We start from the raw sequence: 21,542 nt of genomic DNA, 5'->3' as shown, positions 1-21,542 counted from the left end.
CTCTCAAGTGTTACGGTCATAAATGGAAGAGGTTCTCTGTCTGGTGCCGTGCACAGAAGATTAACCCTCTGCGGATTACGGCCCCTCAAGTGCTGCCATACCTACTGTCGCTGGCCAAAGCTGGACTGGCTCATGCCTCTATAAAAATACATCTGGCTGCCATCTCCCGATATACCAGGACTACGGGACGGGCGTCCTTGTGGTCTCATCGCCTGGTGAAGGAATTTATGAAGGGACTATTCCGATCATTCCCTCCAGTGAAGGCTCCTGCCCCGGCGTGGGAGCTTAATGTGGTGCTGACCAGGCTCATGGGAGCCCCATTCGAGCCTATGCATTCGGTGCCTTTGAAGTTCCTGTCATGGAAGACAGCGTTCCTCGTGGCCATCACCTCTGCACGACGAGTGGGAGAGATTCAGGCCCTATCTTACAAGCCTCCATACTTGACATTTCATGACACAAGGGTGGTGCTGAAGACGCACCCCTCCTTCATGCCCAAGGTGCCGTCGGACTTCCACCTCAACGAGCCCTTGGTGTTACCAGTTTTCTTACCGTCGCCTCCGACGCCGGCCGAGAGGACTTTGCATTCGCTGGATGTAGCTAGAGCGCTGAAGTTCTACGTGGACCGCACGAAGAGTTTTCGGAAGACTTCACAACTGTTTGTGAACTTTGGGTCTGTGAATCAAGGGAAGGCTCTCTCGAAGACTTCCATTTCCAGATGGCTCTCCGGCTGCTTCATCACCGGTTGGCAAACCGACCGCTGCCCGGCCGTCCGAGAGCCCATTCGACCAGAGCGATCGCTGCTACCACGGTGTTCCTGTCTGGTGTGCCCCTGCTGGACATCTGCAGGGCTGCTACGTGGATGTCGACGCACACCTTCACAAGATTCTACTGCATCGATCGGGACTCCAGGGTTGGCCAAGCAGTGCTGCGCAACCTGTTCGCTTAAGGTGAGCCTGGTGAGGAGGTAAGAGATGCTTAATGTTGAGTTTATGTAATGCTTAATGTTGAGCCTTGCCACCTCCCGTGGTTGTGCATGTGTGTACTGCTATGTATTCTTATATTCATGAGCATGTGAATCCATGCCAGACCCCATGCTGGAGAAGGAACAAGTTACTTACCTGTAACTGTTGTTCTCCAGCATGGGTCTGGCATGGATTCACATGCGAACCCTCCCGCCTACCCCTCTGCGGCTATTCACTTGGTCATACTGCCACTTGGTGTGCTACCAAATCTGAGGATGTTTGCCAGAGGCGGGGCTTAGGGAGAGGGCAGTCATTGGGTGGGGGCAGTATGACCCAGAGATCAGTGATTGGTTACTACTAAGAAAGACAGATCAGAAACAAAACTGATACTGATTTTTTCTTTACCGAGGATTCCCAGCCTGACGACGGGGAATATTCATGAGCATGAGCATGTGAATCCATGCCAGTGCCGTGCTGGAGAACAACAGTTACAGGTAAGTAACTTGTTCCATCTACCTTGTGCCACAACACTTGTTCCATGCCCTGAGCCTCCTTTTACCTAAGATACTTAATGGGAACCTGACACCGTTATCCTGGTATTACCAGGATATTTACTAGTGGCAGAGTGATAGTAAGTTCCCACCATTCCCATGGAGTCCCATAGGACCGGCAGTACCAGTGCAGGTGATTCTGGCATTTTTCTGCTAGTGAGGGACCTGAACTACCGGCAGGTCAGGCCTGCCGGTAGATCAGTGCCCCTACCAGCATGCTTGTGCTTTGCCGGTCTGGAAAAAATGCTGGTGCCAGAATTGCCAGAATTTGGATCAGCAAAGTTGTAATGAGCCTCTAGTCATGCAACCAGCAACAATATTGTGAGCTGTGCTAGTTACACATTTTTATGAATAACAATGAGCCGGAAAAGTAACAGGGCTTGGTTTCTTCCCGGCCAAGAAAACACTGCTTAATTGGCATCTTCAAAATCCCTGGAAAGTAGGCACTGTAAACCTTTTGCCTTTTCCTCTATGCACATATATACGAGGATGTTCTCAGTGTTGCTGGACGGAAGCCCACTACCTGATGCTGCCCACTGCCTTCTGATTGATTTCTCTTTTCTTATAAACATTAATTGGTGACGTAAATGTGCTGTCTTCCGATGTACTCAGAAATGTTTGTACACAGTGTAGCTATACATTCTGAATGTCAGGTATGTTCTGCTTCTGCGAAAAATGAGGGTGGCAGGTATTTAACATTTACGGAATACCAGGGGCACAACGTGTCATCTTTAAGATCAGCGTTAAGGTTTGTCTGGGAACTTGGAAACGTCGTCAAATAGCTTTGGCAGTAGAAGCTGGCCTTCTGCTACTAAAAATCCAATCAACACTTGCTTAAATTGTTAAGTGAACGATGTATGAATTTCACAATGTGTCACCAAGGCACCACGTGTAAATATTAGCAACAGAGAGGCGAGAAAACGTACTACTGCTGTCATCTAAATCCCAACGGAAAACAAGATATTGAAAGAACAAAAACAAGCCTGCCTGCCTCAAACTCGTTCTGCTGCTAAAACGTAGGAAGAAAAACACTTCTGTTTTCGAATGTTAAGCCGGCATCTCGATTTCTATGGCAGATGGCGGGGCGCCATAACAATTTTGGTCGAAGCTGTGACAAAATGAGCAGTTCTGCGCAATTGGAGGGCCTGCATTGTTTGAAATCCACGCAGGCTTGCATTGCAAAGATTTGGTGTAGCTGCGTTCATAGGGTTTGCGTCCAACCTAGGGAGCCGAGTCATGTGTGTATGCATGTAGAATAAATGCATGCGAGGTTCAAACATTTGGGGTAGACGGGATGGGAGCTGGGATCCGGTGGCCGTTTTTCACAGTCTCTTAAACTGCTACCTGTTTATAACATACAACTCAATATAGAGACTTCATTTTTCTACTCTGCATGCTCGGTCTGGTACCAGATCGGTCTTCTACGTCATGCCCAATGCTACATTTGTCGACGAGTTGGCTTAAGAGAGGTAAGGGCTTTATTGCTAGGCACAGAATAGCAAAGTGCACAGGTATGGCCACTGGCATCCAGCACCGCCTCCAGCTCAGCTTCAACTGCCACTCAGTAGAACTCCTCCATGCTAACACTCCCACATTCCAAAGATGCATCACCCGCTTGCACCAACATTCTGACAGGCAGAATACTGCATGACCGCTTCCCCCAAGCAACCCACGCCCATCCCCCAAAGTCGGGCAATCCACGATACAAATGATGGTCCTGCCATGTCAAAAGCAGCAGTCTGAAGCACTTACTGGCGCCTTTGGTGACGTCTGGAGTGTGACTTCCCCCCCCGGATGGATTCATGTAGCTGTGTGTACCCTCGTGGTGGTTGGAGGCAGGAGCATAGGCGTCGAGTACACTCGGGCAGCGGGGGCAATTGACCCCATACTCCTTGAACCACAGGAGCAGGAGTGTGTTTTGCCCCGTAAATATTCTGCATGTATTTGTATGGGGATGAACAAAAATGAAAACAAAGAAAGGATTCAGTGCTGTGTACTTTATATTGCTCAGCACGACAGTGCTCTGGCTCCTCTCCTGATGGGCCCAGGGAAGGCTCAGGGAAGTGTTAGCACACACCTTGCAATATTAGCAAGTGCTGATCTTTCAAAGTGAGAAGGCCACCTCATCAATGGACCACTTGAGCCCTTATTGCGGGGTGGATGGGGACGAGATGGGGGACAAATCTCGTTGGCAGCCGCAGAGGAAGTAGGGGAACGTGGGATCCAAAAGCAGAATGCTGAGGAAAGACAGCTCAGCAGGGTAAGCAACTGTTGCTAAACCGTTATAGGTTTAGATCTGTCATTAAATCCAATTACTTGTTTCCCAATATTTCTGCAAATCATGCTCTAAAATGGGCTGGGTACTGCACCCTCACTTTGCTCCTTGTGGGAATTCCTGCCCCCGTAGTGAAAATCCAAAGTGGGCAGCCATGGGCAGGAGTTCAGATACAGCTGTGCTGCGGAGGGCAAAAGCCACAACATTGTGGGACTGACCATGTTTTCAGCAGCTTGGTGCAAGAGGGTCCCGACGTCGAGCCCTCTGCAGCTGGTGAGACGTAGCCACGCTGCATGGGTGCAGAGGTACCCAAAGAGTGCCTCTGGATCTACAGGGGTGCCCCCATGGAGTTGCCGATCATGGATGCATGTGTCTTTAGATGAAGCCGCATGCACTGTTTTCTTTTCAGTTGGACTTCATCCGTTAATGTTCTACTTATCTACTTAACATCTCAACATTACACATGTAAGTAGTAGATTGCTTGGTTTGTGCAATAGATTTATGTTAGGAGCTTGGTAGATTGGTTTTTGCTATGTTCCTTTTTAGTTTGGGCTATTGGGTGGTGCTTGTGACAACTATCAGCCGAAACTACTACATTGGAGTACAGATAATGAGATATGGCATATGAGGAGGGACACACAGCTTGGGGGTGTTGTTTGGCTATTTGCCCACCTCCCATTGACTGCTCATGGCCATGCTAATGCCTATACCATTCCCACCCAGTTCCTGCCCCTTCCCGCCCAAAACCCCTCCTTTTGAGCTCGCTTTATTCAAGTCTTTCCATCAAACCTTGTGCTCTAAGTGGATGCCAGTGTTTTTTCAAAGCAATCTTCTGAGAGTTAATGAATTAATTGGAGTAGTAAAGCCGCTACTGGTGTTATAAAATTTTCTTATCCAAGTCTAGCTGCACACTGCGTGCTTGAAGTCCTGTTAAAAACAAGCATTGGCAAAACCAACAGTTTTGGCTTGTGTATAAGTATTAGGCATTTGCCAGGCACTGCTATTAGATGCCCTGAAGATGGATTATACATTAATCCGAAACGCGTTGGCAGCAGAATAGACCCGTTGGTGTTTTTTGGGACTGTTTGAATCGACCTAAATGCTTTATGTATACTAGCGTGGATGTTGTAAACACTAGCTACTGAATGGTTTTCTATAATTTTCAAATGAGTCAAGTTGAATTTCTGATTTATGTTTAAGCTTACAAGTCTGTGAACATTTCTTTATTGAATATGCTTTCATGTTTTTTTATGCACACTTCTGTATTAAAAACCCTTGTGATGCATTTCCTTACTGCGTTTTGAAGTAATATATGTTTAGGTGAGTGGCTATCACCAGAACCTTGAAGCCTTATAGAAACATACCCACTCTCCACCTGAGAGTTACGATTGCACAGAACTTGATTGACCTTGTTTTTAAAAAATTGTAACATAGTCTATAACCCTGCATATATCTCGCCTTTGGGATTTTTCAGTGGTTAGACTCCTAAGATAGAAATTTGGGACTCAGTCCTACTGGGAGTGCATATGAGGCTACTGTGTGGCAACGCACTGTCATTTTACTGCTATTAGATGCCCAGGTACTCGCACCATTTTGCACCTGCTACCATCGATGGCCAGTTAATACCACTATTTCTGTGCCTGCTTTTCCCATGCCTACACAAAAACCCAAACTATTTGCATTGCTTGTTCATATATATATTTTTAGCCAAATCACTTTTCCACGTGTGCCTGGTACCCATGTGGTTAATGTAGTTAGGCATGCTCCTTAATGTGCCTTCACACATGCTTATATTTTTCTCACCTTCAACTTTTTGATTGTTGCTCACCAATTTTCGGTCTGAAAGTAAAGGATTATTGCACCTTAGCATGCACTTTAGGGCAGCTCATTTGTGCCCTGAGCATTATTAGATACAAGTGCTTCGACGTACTGATAAACGCTATGCAAGAGTACATGGGTTCGTAGTGTTTTCTAAACTTCTACTCATCCGCCACACTACTACTACACCAATGGTGATCCAAATGATAAAGCTGAAAGGGGCACACCAGGAATGATATGCCTCCTTCGCCTCTGTAAGTTAGCGTGGGCCGAGGGTAGGACATGCCCTTCAAGAGGACTGTGAGCCAGTAAGGAAGTATCCAAACAACTTTAGTAACATTAGTACTCCGGTACTAAAATAAGAGAAATATCCAATCAAGGTTCACTAAAAAATAGGAGTCTTTAATTGAGCTAAAAATGCAAATGAACTATTTAAAACTCAAACAAGCCACCCATGCAAATGAATACACTGAATATGTAGAGTGTGAATGAAAGGAGACCCCCTGGGCATGAACACAGAGGTCTGCAGGCACTTGTCTTTGCAGCAATGTTCAAGTAAATGCTTTTAAAAGGTATGCAGTGCAGTGGGGTCTTAAGTTGTTACTAGGGCACTTAAAAGTAAAGCAGGGGGCAGGACCAATGTGCATAACATTAATCTTCTTCGACAGGAGCAAGCCTGGCTTCTTGGCACTTTCCAGTGTGCCCGTGTTGTGACGGGTGAATGGGACGCTTCCCAATGGATCGATTCGGTGACGAGACAGTTTGCTGCAATCCAGCGATGTGGTGCGGTTCTGCACCGGCGATCAGCTCAAATTCCGCTGGAGAATAGGTCGATGGTTGAGTCGGCAGCTCGAAATGGTCGCGTCGGTTTGATGCAATCCAGCAATGAGATGCAATTCTGCAGTCGTGATTGGCTTAATGCAACTGGAGACCAGGCAAGGGCTGGTGGAGTCGACGGCTCAGGGTATTGTAAAGTGCAGTGAGTGACACATTCAGCTCAGTGGGTCCTGTAGAAGCATAGTCACTATTGCAAAGCCAAGTATGATGCATTTCATTATGTCAGTCACATTACAATACATATAATGTATGTTTACTTGGAGTTATTGAAATAAAACCACCCAAGTTCCACTCACGATTCATCCTGCCTTAGTGACATACATGAGATTTTGTAAATCCAAAATAACGGGTTTGGCGAAGGTTTAACTAGGTTGCCTCCTTTTTATGAATCTTTAAAACCTCAACGATAACAAATTGCTGTTGAGCCACTGTGGTTACGTTCATTGAAATGAGTGGCAACAGGAGATTTAAAATTGTTCAATCGAATATTGGACTTCTTTTTTGTCCATCTCGGCTTCACTTTGCATGTAGTGATTCCAGTGTAATGCTTCATTTTGCCCTGAGGACAAACGCTGATCAGATAATTGAAAAAACCTACCGGCGGACCGACACTGCGAGCGGCTCCTCTGCTCTTGCCGGATCTCCCCTCGCTTCCTGGAGGAGGCGGGGCTACTTCGCCCACGTGACTCGTCACATGACTACTGAGGCGCATATAACACCGAAGCTACTGCCCTTGCGGCGTTAAGCCCGGCGGGGACAAGGTCGATAGCAGGGCTGTTGGGCGGCTGTTTGGCGAGCTGGGACGATACAATCAAGTACACAACACAGCCCAGAGCCGTGTGGGAAGCAGTCCGTGGTCCGCGGCAAAACCAAGAGTGAAGAGGTAAGTCCTCTAAATGGCCGATCAGGCCCTCAAACTCGTGCTAAACTAAAACAGTCATTACAAATGCGTGACTACAATGTTAACATGAGGTCATCATGCGAGCTAGGGGGGAGACCTGACCAAACAGGGTTGCTTGAAGGGTATGAGTGGTCAAGAGGAGAGCTCGATGAGCGTGTGGAAGGACAAACACTCTTATGTAATCCATCCAATGGGTCAAACCAGAAAGTATGCAATATACCAGCATTGCACCTAACAGGTGAACAACCAAAAACTTTAGTACACATTGTGTCAGAGAGTCTAAGGACTTCAAAAATAGCCTCCAGACCAGCTGATGAAACCGACATGTTCCTTAAACGACCATGGCTAAGAAATGAGCTTCCTCTTCGTCCTCCAGCCGACACCGCCGATGGCGCTTTGCGGGTGGAAGCAGAGGTCTCGCCACGTGTGGCAGCCGTGGAAGCGGACCTTAGCGCCACCGCAAAGACAACGATCGACGGCCAGACTACCTGGAACTTGGAGAATAACATAGAAAGCGCTATAAACGTGATTGAAGTGAACATAACGGCCTTCCAATCGCCGTTTGACGTAACCGACATCGAGTTACTAGAATTAGAAGTACCTGTAAACCAGAGCGATTCTGGCCTGGTTAAATTCACTTTTCCCTGTAATGTCCTTGATGACAGTGCAAGCCGGTCCAACCCTGTACACCCTACATCCATAACACATGATGCAAATCAGCCCCAGGAGCAAACACCTAAAACGCCGCAATCGACAAGTACGCTCAATATAAATCAAGACCTCTTGTTGGAAGCAAAAAAATTAAAGCCAGAGAGAGGAAAGGGAGTACCTGGCACCCTAATACAAAACACGTCGTCAAGATCAAACTCCCAATTGGTATTAGCAGAGTCCAGTATCCCAAAGATAAACACTCTTGGAGTAGACTTAGCAGGTTGTGAAGCCAGGCTGACTGAACGCCTAAAAGCCGACTTTGAAAAAATGAAGGAACGCCTGTCTGAGAGCTTCATAATTGATAAAAACAAACAAAAAAAAACAGTGTGCTCCTCAAATGTCAAATCTCTGATGGATGAATGGACAAATGCTCATCAGAACACAGCTTCGAATAGTACAGCTCGACAATGTTCAGATGACCAAATGCGGAACAAAAATGGCGATGCTAGCTGTGGTGAAAATCTGTCTCCCCGGAATCAAAACACCATCAATCAAGCAAACACGTTTAACTTGAATCGACTTACAAACTCATCGACATCAAGGAGTTCCTCATACTGCTCCACTCCAAATATATAACAACACATGACTAGAGCATCTAAGTCGGGGAAAGGGACTGCGGACCACGCAGCGCAAGGCATCTCCGACTCGAGCATATTGCCCGATGAAAACAACTCAGCCCATCTCCACAAGGAGGCCCTTTCATCTTCGAAATCAAATCTGTCAGCCGCAGCTGCGATACAGATACACAACAATGTCCTCGCAGCAACTTCACTAGCGTTAATTCCATTTACAAAACTATATGAGAATCTCCACGAAGCAGTCCAAAATAACGGTGCATACATGGTCCAGCTTAACACCAAGCTCTCAAAACTAGAAACTATGAATTTGATGTTGCAAGACCGTCTGGACAAAGAAGCTGAAACCTCTAAATTGTGGCATAACAGATTGAATGAAATCACAGGAAAAGACACTGCCGAAAGAAAAACAATGATGGATACAATAACTGCATGTATGAAACACCTGTTGGAAACTAAGAGTGTAAAGCAAGTTAGTTTGACTGAATTGAGTACTATGGAAGCTAATAAAACGACTCCCGAAGCAAATCCGCCTGAAGTGGATGCGGCTTTCACCTTGAGCGACGGGAGTAATCAGCTAAACCTTGGAAAGGGCATCAAGATCCCCGGGGCGAGCGTGACTCCCGCAGTCCAGAGTGCCGTTATTCTGAGCGATCCTACCTCCGTCATAACTGTTAATCAACTCCACAGCTGCTTAAATGCAGCACCTGATCCTGACTCAATCGTCAATGTAGTTACAATAGCAACCAATCAGCATCCTGAAACAACCGAAATACCTCATCCACCAGTTGTTGCCCAGTGTTCGTCAGCAAAAACATCATTCAGAATTTTCAATGGGCCAGCTAAAACGCTGACGACTAAGATCCCAACACAGAATCTGCAAGGGATCAGTTCTGGTCCTATTAATAAGAAACAAAATGAAAAAAAGAAGCATTGTACAGTAAACAAGCAAACCAGTAAATCAAAGAAGTTTATAAGAAACTTGACTACACCTGCCAAACTTGGACTCTTCGAAAGAGGTACTAAAGGTGAGTTAGTAAAACCGAGAAACACAAAAGAAATGAAATTGGTGGAATCCAAATCGATTACACCTCAAAAAAATAACTCTAAAAAACGTCAAAGAATAGACTCAGATGTCGAATCCGTTCATTCAGAATCGTCATCTGATGATTTATGTAACCTCTCTACATACTACGATGAGAATGAGGACGAGCCAAGCGGGGAGGAACTCTTCGATACTACAATCGTTCAAAACAAGATGGAAGGTGTGGTCGAATTGGCCAGGAAGACAACTCTAAACCCATGGCTTGCAATCTCGAAGTCTGGCAAAAACGATATTGTATCTGAATATGTGAAATTGAGAGCATCTGAAGCACAACTGACGGGGAAATCAGCAGCTCCTCGCCAAGCAGCTAAACAAGTACAACGCCCTGGTAGCGACGAGCGGATCTCAGTAATGAAGGAGACTCTGAACCCGAAACAAACGGCCACACAGAGACTTAAAGCACAAAAACACTTTGAACAGGCAACGCCCAAGGAGAACAATGCCATGGTAACAAAAATTCTTATTGAAAATGTTTTTGTAGACGAAAATGAGGTCAATCTAAATAGAGGAAATGTTATTCGACTTTTTCACTCAGTTCCAGCACTCAGAACGGTGTCCTCTCAGGACATCCAAATCGTCGAGTACATCTCTGAGACACACGCAGACAGAGTCTACCTCCATATAAAATCACAGGCGGTGCGCAAGACAATCGTATCGGCAAAAGATGAACTCTTATTCTTGGGTTTCGAAGTCTCTGAAGTGCAGACTGAAAAATCTCACATCCAGTCAGAAATCAGACAAAAAGCCTTGAACATATCGGGCCATGCATATCGCCGTGAAGAGTTACGTCAGCATCTAATGACTGCCCCAGGACCACAACCGTCGACGAGCAAGTGGAAATCAGGAAGGACTAATCATTAGCTATGCCAGAGTTGGGAAGGAATCCCGCTGACACTGATTTCCTGGAACACTCGAGGTTTCCATCATTTGTATGCCGACTTTCCGGACGATTTGACCAACAATCTAGCCATTTGTCTACAAGAAACATGGTTGAGGACCTTACCGACTAAAGATGGATATGTGACCCTGTTAAATCCGGCAAAGAAAAATGCACAGGGCCGCCCGTTTTCTGGACTCATAACCATGATTAAAATCGGAACCGCCTGGGAAATTATCGAAACAGACAACCCAAACATCTTCGTACAAAGTACGTTATTACAACACCAAAACGGGAAAAACTCCAATAACCAGTACATCCTGATAATTAATATATATTGGAATCCGGCACAGATAACTCCAAAAAAATTCATATCTTCCGTAACGAAGACCATAGATAAATATCAACAAATAGATGGTGAAATTTGCATTCTTATTTGCGGCGACATGAACACATCCTGGTTTGACTCAAATAGACGCTATATCGTAGAAACCAGGAAAGAAGTGTCACGCCAACAATCGAGAAGTGCACTATGGTCTCTCGCAATGGACGCACGAGATTGCGAAATGATAAATGGACGTGTAGAGGGCGACACACCACCGAAATATACCTGGAACAATATGGGCCACAAAAAAATTTTGGACTATTTCTGGATCTCAAAGCACTCGTGGCATAAAATCAAGAACTTGAGAATTTTGGAGACATTAAATAGCGATCATGATGCTCTAGTTCTAACTATGACTCTCCCTTCAAAATCAGATGGAATGAAAATGAACCAGAACCTAGAGATAAACAATGGGCATAATAGATTAAGAATAAACAGCAAACAAATAACTAGGCTGGACAAAGACTTCCAAAATTTGACATGGTCCAAGGATACAGTGCTAAATTATTGTGTGCTCTTACCATGCAGGAAAGAAATTTCTCTTTTGAAGTTGCCACCTCACAAAACACATGCCCATGATTGGAGCCTCAAAGTCAAGATGGAAAAAAAGAAACTGCATAAAGACATACATAGACTAAAAATTGAGGGAGGGGTGGAGACTGAGTTAAGGATAAAAAAACGTAAACAAAAATACCGCAACTGGGTGAAATCCTATGCCCACATGCGCGACCAAGAACGTGGTGAAGCCATGTTGAAGCTCATAAAAACAAACAACTGTAGAGAAATTTGGCGAATCATGAACAAATTTGCTCGTAATCAAGCCGACACAATGGCTAGTGGAGTCGCTGAGAGTGACTGGAAAAGCCACTTTAGCAAAGTGTTTGCGACTGAAATTAACCAAATGATCCCAGCCCAAATAGAATCCAAGGCTAAATGGGACTGTGATGAGAATATCGAAGACATCATTGTGGCCATACTAAAACTTAACAACTCCCGTGCAGCGGGCCCAGATGGCATCACCAATATGATGCTAAAAGCCAACAAACAAGAATGGGCGGCCTTCATCTGTAACCTGTTCATAAAGATTGCAGAGCTGAGAAAAATCCCGCCTTCTTGGACAACAGCGATCATAGTACCCATTTTCAAGAAGGGTAATCGGGCGGATCCGGCAAATTACCGCCCAATCGCTTTACTTGACACAATTGGAAAGGTGTTTGCTGGCTTCTTACAAAAGAAACTTTCTGCTTGGGCTAAGTCGAAGAATATTAATGACTGCCGTCAAACCGGCTTTACCAAGGGAGTCGGCACAGAAATCAACTTGACCTTGGTAAATATACTAAAATTGAATTCCTTAGAAAAACGGTCAAAGTTATTCTTGGCCTTTATCGATATGCATCAAGCATTCGATACAATAAATCGCACAAAACTATGGCAGAAGCTAACCATTTGGGGCTGCCCAGAGAACTTATTACAACCCATTAAAGCTCTACACACGACGACATCTATACAGATCCGACTAAACGAAAAAGGAATTTTGTCAGATTCAGTGATGACCCATAGGGGCGTGAAACAAGGTTGTCCGATTGCCGCGTGCTTATTTAAACTCTACATCGCGGACATGCCGTTGGCATTGAAAAATGTAAAGTGTTTCCCGCCTAAAGTAAATGGACAGCACATCAACTGTTTAACGTATGCTGACGACATTGTTCTAGTTGATACAACCCAGATAGGACTGCAACGTCTCTTAACTAAACTACACCAATACATGACCACAAACGACTTAAAAATAAATGTAAAGAAAACTAAGATAATGCAAATTGGATTGGCAAAAGGCACCAAAAATAAAAAATTTGTGTGGAAGATCGACGCCAATCAAATTGCTGAAGTTAACGAAATCCGATATCTTGGGATAACGATAAACAAATCGATTCGAGAATGGAGCTGGGCACAGGATATCACACAACGTATGAAAACGCTGGCAATTCAAGGGCGTCGAATTCACAATCTTTATGGCAAATTTTCGCTAACACCTGTTAGAACATTCTACTATCAAAAGGCAATACCCGCCATCACCTTCGGGTCAGAAGCTGGGTGGAACTTAGACAATCAAATTTGGGCCAAGCTTGAAAGCATGTTTTGGAAGACAGTGCTTCAGCTACCAAAACATGTTTCAATTATTGCCATTAGACACGAGTTGGCGCTAGATGAATTATACTCTAGTGTCCTTTGGAAATCTTTAGCGCTTCTACGAAAGATGAAGATCCCAAATCCCGAACCAGCGTATGAAATATTTGCCTCATCAATCGGACACCCGCACACAGATGTAACTTCAAAATGGGTCAAAGGAGTAAGGGAGATCATGCTTGCTGCAGACATCAAGATGGAGTTGCTCCTTGGGCAACCCCAAATTGCAAAACGCAAGTTATATGAATGGGCCTGGATGACAAACTTAGGAAAACTAGATAAGTTAGTATCTGCACTAAAACTTGGACCTATCAAGATTCAACGGAATGTAATGCCAAGCTACCTGATGCAATTTCCATCACGTTACCATCGAGACAAATTCCTCCGCCTGCGACTAAATGTCATTAAAGTAAAGGAAATGCTATTTATGAGACATGATCAGTCCACTTTGGATAATATCTGTAGACATTGTGGAGATGCAGTAGAATCCTCTAGACATTTAATAGCAGAATGTGCAACTCTCAAAGACCTACGAACACTCCATCTAGCGAAGTTTGCGCCCTCAAACATGAATATGGACGAGTGGTGGTTTCGCGTTTTAAGTGGAAGCTCGGTCCACTTGACATGTGCAATCGTAAACTTCATGGATTCAGTGATACATTGAACAGAAAGTGATGTCGACGATAGCGAAGAACGGCGAGACCACCGTAATACAATTAAATAGAGATGGGAATGAGAAAATGGGAATAGCTCTGAAGTAAATGTTGTAATCAAAGTGAATGTTTTGTAACAAAAGTTTGTAATAAACTATAATTTACAAAAAAAAAAAAAAAAAAAAAAAGCATTTAAGACCCTATAGGAATCATGGGTATTTGTACCCATTCACCCCCCAAACCCCTTTTTTTCTTCCTGCACCTATCAGACCTACCCTGTCTGTGCCTTCAACCCAGCACGTGCCACTTGCTGGCTGCACTACCACTGTTTATTGGCGTTATTATTTATTTATTATTTATGTGTTTCTCCTTTGCTCCGCACTTTCCACTTCTCCCCCCTTTCCATGCACTTTTCCCTCTCCCTCTCCCATGCACTTGCTCGTTCTCAATGTCACTGGGCCTAGTAAGATCGTTGTTTTGTTCTCCCCTGTTCCCCTCCCTTGCCTTGTCACGCTCTGAAACATTTCTGTACGAGTGTGATAGGAATAAAATATCAATTCAAATCAATCTAAGAAAAGGGTAGCAAAGGGAAATTAATTTGCCTGATTATGGATGTCGTATAAGTGCTCATTTAATCACTTTATTACACTGTTGCAATTCAGGTAAAGATATGTTCCCCTCTGTTCAAGTTATCAAAGCTCCCTGGTTTCTTTCAGCCTTCACTAGCCAATTTCTCAACTATTTGTGATTCTGATATGCAAACGCCAGCGGGTTAGGAAACCGTTGTGAAGTCAATGTATCATATTGGCGAATATGACAGGTAGACCAAAACATTTCTATACCGCCTGGCTCAGGTATTAATAGGTTGTGAGGTACGCAAGGTTAGCATTAGTTTATTGTATTTTAGGATGTAGCAAGGTAGATCCTTCCAACTCTGAGGCTGTCTTTAGATTCTCCATAACCTCTTGTCCAAAATGTCTTCTGTAATTTGAGATTTTCCAATTCCAAAGTTTCTGCAGTAGAGGTAATGCTTTTAGTCTGTTTGTACTTACCGTATGGTAAACTCTGTATCAAATAAGGAGGATGAAAGCTAGTTGTGTGTAACAAGTTGTTCCTATCATTAGGCTTTTTGAATATGCTAGTTATTAAAGTATTGACTTGTACCATAATTTTAACATCAAGAAAGTGTTGTGCGTTTGTCAAAGTCCATAGTAAATTTTATGTGTTTTCAACTCCACCTCTTGACATTTTTCACTCTGGGCAGACAGAAATCGACAATGTGAAAAGTTGTGCCTCCCTTGAACGAGGCCAAAGGCAGCACACTGGGCACTCTGCAGAAGGTTAAAATCTCCACTTCAGTAGGGCGCCAGGATGTGACATTATTTGCAGCTGGAACTGTACAGATTATTATTGTTTGGAGAAGTCAACTGCCTGCCACTGTTCGCACTGCTCTCACCGCTTCACAACTAACACTGTGAAGATGATGTCCAGAGAAGCATAGATTATTATTAAAATATTCCCATACATTGATAAACTCATTTAAGGCATTCATAGTGCACTATTAATTAAAGAATGTATATGTGATCAAAGTATTTCACAATTTAAGGATCTACAAAGCAGAAATGGCGTGCTGTAAGAGCGCAAGAGAGAGAGGCTGACACATGGGTGGCATGTTCTCAACAAATCTTTATTGATATTGTAAGAAAAAGAAACTATCTAGCCATACCACTATGAGGGATTTCCCTGCCTCAATCAAAACTGAGGAGTGTCAGAATGTCCATCAAAACAAATAGCCCCCGTCCTGTGTCAAAACCTATTGCTATCCCTTGCACTCTGCAAATAAGGATATCTAATAATAGGGGTGTGTGGTGTCCTGCCTTGTCTCTGTACCTTATTCCTCTGTATGTATTTGTTGTGTAAGAAAGAGAGGTGTGTAGTGACTTGTATTGCCTTCTCCTCCTCTGTGTTGGTGTGCCTGTAGCTGTGATGTCAGAGTGAGTGCTGCACTGCATGCATAGTATGGAGTGTTCCCTTCAAGAGGTTCTAAGAGACAGTTGGAAGAGCTACCTGTGTGGCGGGGACTAGTGGGTCTTCCCCTTACCCTTTACTTATAATGTATGTGACTAAGACCTAAATATAGGAACCTGCATGTACCTACATGAGGAGTATCTCTTTTTTTATAACTACAGTTCTCTACACAAAGTCAATCGTTCTTGATTCAGGAGAATGACTCCCTTCTCTTGGAATGGACCTTGGTTCCTACTTTCTCTCACAAGGCCAGGGGAATGGCTCCCTTCTCCTGATGCCTTCCTCTTTAACTGCTGTATTACACAGACACTTGGTAGGGTTTCTCACTCTTCCCAAGTATGGGCAGATCTCCACACTTTGTTCCTTGCACTGTCCTCGTCAGGGTCCCAGACGCTGTATACACTTCTTTTGTTTGGGTCTCAGACCCTTCTGTTGTTGTCAGCAGGCTTCGCCTTCCCACTGGTTGGAGGAAGATATCCACCTTGATCCAGTTCCTTAATGTTGGGGTCTTCGACCCTTCTCTGATGGTCAGTGGTCTCAATGCTTTCACTGATACGAGGAAGATTTTGTCGGATACACAGTCTACACAAATCACTTCATTTATCGTTGGGGTCTTCGACCATCGACACAAGGAAGATTTCCTTGAACGCACAGTTCAATATCGTTGGGGCCGTTGACCCTTCTGAATAGGTCAGTGGTATTTTGTATGCCACTAATACGAGGAGATCCTCCTCAGATGCACTATGGAGTTATGACAGGGTCCCAGACCCTTCTTGGCCGCTCTCTAGGCCTCTCGACCCTTTTGGTATACTTCGGAGACCCTCCTACACTTCTTATGTCCCTGCTGGCCCGCTCGTACTTCTCGTTACCTTCGGGAGCTCCTTGTACGACGGTGGCTCTTCTCAGGACTGGAGTCAGTCTTCCGTCTGTTTTCATCGATCATCTGCTTCCCGGTTGTGTGTGTCTCCGCTCTTCGTTGGGTAACCCCGCGCTCCACCCCGCCTGTAGGTCGTACCACTGCCTCGCCTAAATGTAGCTGAACCCGCCGACTTCGGGTACTGGAGAGCCGCCTTCCACTTCCCTCCAGCATCCTCTGCTCTCCGGTCTTCACCGTTCCATCGCCTGGCAGCTTCCTCCCCTGTTGCTGCTCCAGTGCCGGCTTGAATGTTTCTTGATTTTTAAGCTCTGGTCAGTTCCCTTCCCGCTGCGGAGGTTCCACAGAGCATTCTTCCTTCCTCTGCGCATCCTCCTCGTACTAGTACTTGTCTTCCAGGTACGCCTCATGCAGGTTGTCATCTTCTTCACCTTAGTATAGCCAACACTATTAAAAACAATAGGCAAGGACGTTCACATTTACCAATGGGCGCTGATTTAATGCCACAGTACAAGTGTCTCGAACTGAGCAATGCACACAGTCGCTTAAAAAGAGGAAAAGCATGAGAGGACACGGACAGACAACACGGCCACTGAAAAAGGGGAAAGAGCTACAAATAAAACCAGCATTGGCAAAGCCAAAAGTTTTGTCTGATGCATAAGAACCAGTATTGTATCCTCAACTACTCAGACCGCTGAAGAAACACCATTTCTCACATACTGCAATAATGAACTTTGATCCTCACATAGGGTTCCAGGTGACAGCCCTGAAAAATCCTCTGCCAAAAATAAAAAATCCTGCAAACCATGGATCACTGTGAAATATTTCCCACTTGAAAACTAAGTTTAGGGCCACAGGACACGCAGGAATAGCCTTTATGAGACAGTTAAAAGGGTTCTTCCTTTTGCATTTTAAGTACTTTTTCCAATAATGACACCGAACATGATTAGCAAGCGTGTCTATGAGACGTTATTAGGAATAAGGCCATCAAGTAGAATTTTCAATATTGCCCAGCAGGCAAGGCACGAGACCTGCAGTGTCCGCAAGCAGGCGATTAGCAATCTTGACTATCAGGCAGGGTTATACCTACTTATCAGCAAGTATGCCTTTGCTATAATGATCAAACGATAGGGCATTATCAATATGGACTTTATGCAGCATTATTAGTTGGGATTAGCCATACGTATATGATGCATGAATACCAATACTTGCCAGTCACCTTAGACAATACTGTCTTTCTCAGATATCTGACTCAGCTCCACACCACCTCCACCTTCCTCACAGACATAGCCATATTCCAAGGATTAGTACCTCCACCAACAGTCCCACATGCACATCTTCACACACTATCAAATCCACCCCACAGACACACATTCGAACCCACTACTAATCGCGAGTTGCCCACTCTCCATCCACCCCAATCTCAAAGCAGGTATAAATCCATCCTCTGCCCACACACTTGGAGCCACGCACCCACACTGGGACACAAATACAGCTCCCCACCCAGCATCAATCTCCCAGAAACACATACCCACCAGGAGAGCTGCACAGGAACAGCATCACCTGCCATCCACACCACACAATGCGTATGTCCACCTTCCCTCCACACTGCCCAGCTGGCCACATTTAAAAGGGAGGAGGGAAAATGAGGGAAGCAGAGGAGAAATGTGTTTGAGGGATACGGAAAGGGAGGATCGAATGAGAAATGAAGGCAGGGAAAATAAGTCTACTGAACAAACTGCTACTATCCGAACCAGAATATCTGGGGTCTAATTCCTGCTTCCCCAGATTGACCAGAATTGTGAAATCTTGAGCAAGTCATGGGAATTCTGTCTCCTGTTTATGTATGTTAGAAGAAATAAAAATAGCAACAATATAAACAGATTTATTAAACTAAAAAAACTGGCTAAGAAAGCAAGAATGTGCTTGAGTTACTGAATTGCAGATTTTGGAATAGGATGATAGATTCTTATCTTTCTCACTAGACCAACATGTCTTGCTTTAGAACGAATAGTAGTTGGCACTAAAAGCGAAGTCGCTTGTGGTATACTGTCATCAGTGCTCCAGATACGATTTTGAAATGGGAGTATTTTACTCCCCATTATTTAAAGTTGGGAGTAAAATTATTTTTAGGGAGAAGAAATGTAAGTCCAATTCCCAATGAGAGTATTTTATAAGCGGCTAAAAATATGTTTTACCTGGGAAATGGACATGTTGTTGTATTCATTATTTTTTTGCACCTAGCCATGCATGCACATTTCAAGGTACATGTTTACTTCTTGTGGCCGATACACCCCTTATCTGTAGGGCTGAATGTAATGACCAAAAATATTGAAACAATTTATTTTTCTTCAACATACCTTTGAAAGTCTTCATACTGTTTTTCTGTCTCTCTTTAGAAAACTTTGCCAGGAAAGAATACTATCAGTCAGCCCTCGAGCAGCTTAATGGTCATTCAACTGCCCTAGAAGCACTTGGTGCTCCACCGCTTAAAGTTCATAACCTGAGACTGACTGACCGCGGCAACCGCGTGGACCACTCTGTGGCTCGGGTAATGTATTATGGATATTACAATGGACTGGAGAGATTTTCTTTCCATCTTCTAAAGTAGCACTATCACAATCTCTTATCCACTGAGTTGCTGTAAAGCAGACACTGCTTTATTACACTTTTTTCAGTTTAAGATTCTGCCCTGTAAAATCAATCAGTCAACAAACTTTATTTTGGCATAGCTATGCCATAAAAGTTATGCAACGATAAATACATACACAATATATGTACATAATCCATTATTTAAAATAAAGGTAGTGTTCTCTATTAATAACATAAGAATCTAAATGTCTTAAACAATAACACAAATAGTTAAAAACAAATCGACATAATAAATTAAAACAGAATATAGAATATAGAATCTATATTACTTAGCCAGCAAAAATCTATTTCTTCTATGCCAGGCTTTACTTGTGTAGTCAGAAACACCATAGATCACATTGGTGGTTAGCGAATTTTTACACAGTGATTGGGCAGCAAGCAGGGTTCTAACACAATGATTACTTAGACAAGGCTTTACATTTCAACGATAAATTGTATGGTATGCTGGGCGGACAAAAAGAAAATGTTGCAATGTTCCTGGCACAGTAACACAAAATGGACAATGGTCAGAGTTTGCTGTATCTTGTCATACTTGAATTGTTGCAAGAGGTAGTATGACCAAGCTAAATGTAAGATAAAGTGTATTTTTGTAAGGCCTAAGCGACTGCCACCAATTCACTAAAAGCAAGAGTGACCTAATGGGAATGCAAGTGGTGAGACAGGCAGTGCTACAATAGTGTCAATGAATGTGTTCTGCTTTTGCAGTGCGATGTATTTTGAAACCCCCTAAATGTTTTAATTACATGATTTGCAAGTAGAGGTACACATGCATGTCTCTTTGTACCCAGATGAAAATAGTTGTGCTCATCAAACTGAAGCCCACACCCAGTGATCCATCAAAGATGAATGTAGTTGGACGCATCCACCCAATTATGCATACCATACACCAGTTTGGAGCTAAATGGGGCACAGATGTATTTGAGGTAGACCTAAGGATGCAAGACCGTGTAACATCAAGACTGTGGGCATCACCATTATAAAAAAAGAACCTTGAACTAATTGGGTCTTCCAACTTACATCTGTCTCTTTACTTGTTGAATCATCTGGGCATGAAGGATGTCCCCCAATCCATCGAGGGACAGAGTCTGCAGCATCTTCAGCTACTAGAAGCAGACCTTGAGGCAGCATAAAGATAGCCGCCACTTTTTTCGCCCTTTCCGAGCTGCCTGCATTGCCTGAAGTGGCACACAACAAGATCTTGCAGCCTCATTGGCTGCGGCCCCCAGCAAATACCGAGGCCCGGCTGAGCCGTGAGGTGAAGCCAGGCCCGGCATTAAAGGCCCGTTTTTAAGGCCCCCTATCTTTTCCCTGTCATTGCCCGGGAATCGCCAACTCTTGCCTGATGTGTAATCATCTGCCTTCCGCTTCCCGCGTGGATCCTGAGGCCCCCCTGCTGTGTCCTCAGGTAAGAGGTGCGCGCACTATCTGGCTCCATTCCTACTTTGGTCAGCACACTCTGATACAGCTTGCTTGCTGTCTACATTACTCTCTGGCGACAGTTTACATACTATACCCCCTACACTGCCTTTCGAGCGAAACTTGTACTTTGCCTACCTTGATATTCGTCTCCATAGCTGCCTGCTATCTTGCCTCTTCTCCTGCTCCCGTTCGGAACATATGCCGAAACCACTGAAGCACAGAACAATGCTCACCCACTCCACAAGCCGCGCCGACCTGTAACTCACATTGCTGGCTTTGACATTGCTCTGATGTGAGTGGCCTCTCAATACCTAATGCAATCACATGGCCATTGCCGATGGATCCAGGTCCACCGGTCGCTCCCTTCCACATTGGGTTAGCTGGCGTGTACCTCCCCTTCTACTACCTTCGCTTCCCTAGCTAAGATATCTATTCAATACAATTGTTGCAACTATAACTCTGTAAAAACAGCCGCTTGCACCTATTATGAGCATGCCATATCTATTTCTGAAGTAATCAAAACCACTTGTTTTACTATTCTATATTGTTTTCTAATAATAGTACACCTCTGCTTCTTAGATGTAGTCTCCACCGTCATACTACCGTCTTCACCGTCATAGCCTGTTTTTACGTGAAGACCCTGCCACGCAGCTTTTCTCCTTTAATCTGCTTGATGTGGCTTTCTAATCCCAGATTGTGTCCTCCCATATATGCATTTTACAGCCATCAATGTTA

At 44.3% G+C, this 21,542-nt stretch overlaps 1 protein-coding gene across 11 annotated transcripts in view; it reads left to right on the top strand.

Annotated features, from left to right (window-relative positions):
• Window positions 1-21,542, top strand: part of COA1 (cytochrome c oxidase assembly factor 1) — an 813,838-nt gene that overhangs the window by 711,370 nt on the left and 80,926 nt on the right. For all 11 annotated transcript variants that reach the window (XM_069613311.1, XM_069613319.1, XM_069613316.1 and 8 more), the window contains one exon: window positions 19,136-19,287. In XM_069613311.1, coding sequence (XP_069469412.1) covers window positions 19,136-19,287 — 152 coding nt within the window. The remainder of the gene's footprint in view (window positions 1-19,135; window positions 19,288-21,542) is intronic.

Source organism: Ambystoma mexicanum, chromosome 5p, assembly GCF_040938575.1.
Source record: "Ambystoma mexicanum isolate Mex_15411 chromosome 5p, UKY_AmexF1_1, whole genome shotgun sequence".
In the NCBI taxonomy this organism is placed as follows: Eukaryota; Metazoa; Chordata; class Amphibia; order Caudata; family Ambystomatidae; genus Ambystoma; species Ambystoma mexicanum.
Note: the sequence above shows the minus strand (reverse complement) of the source record. Positions and strands in the feature narration are given on the sequence as shown.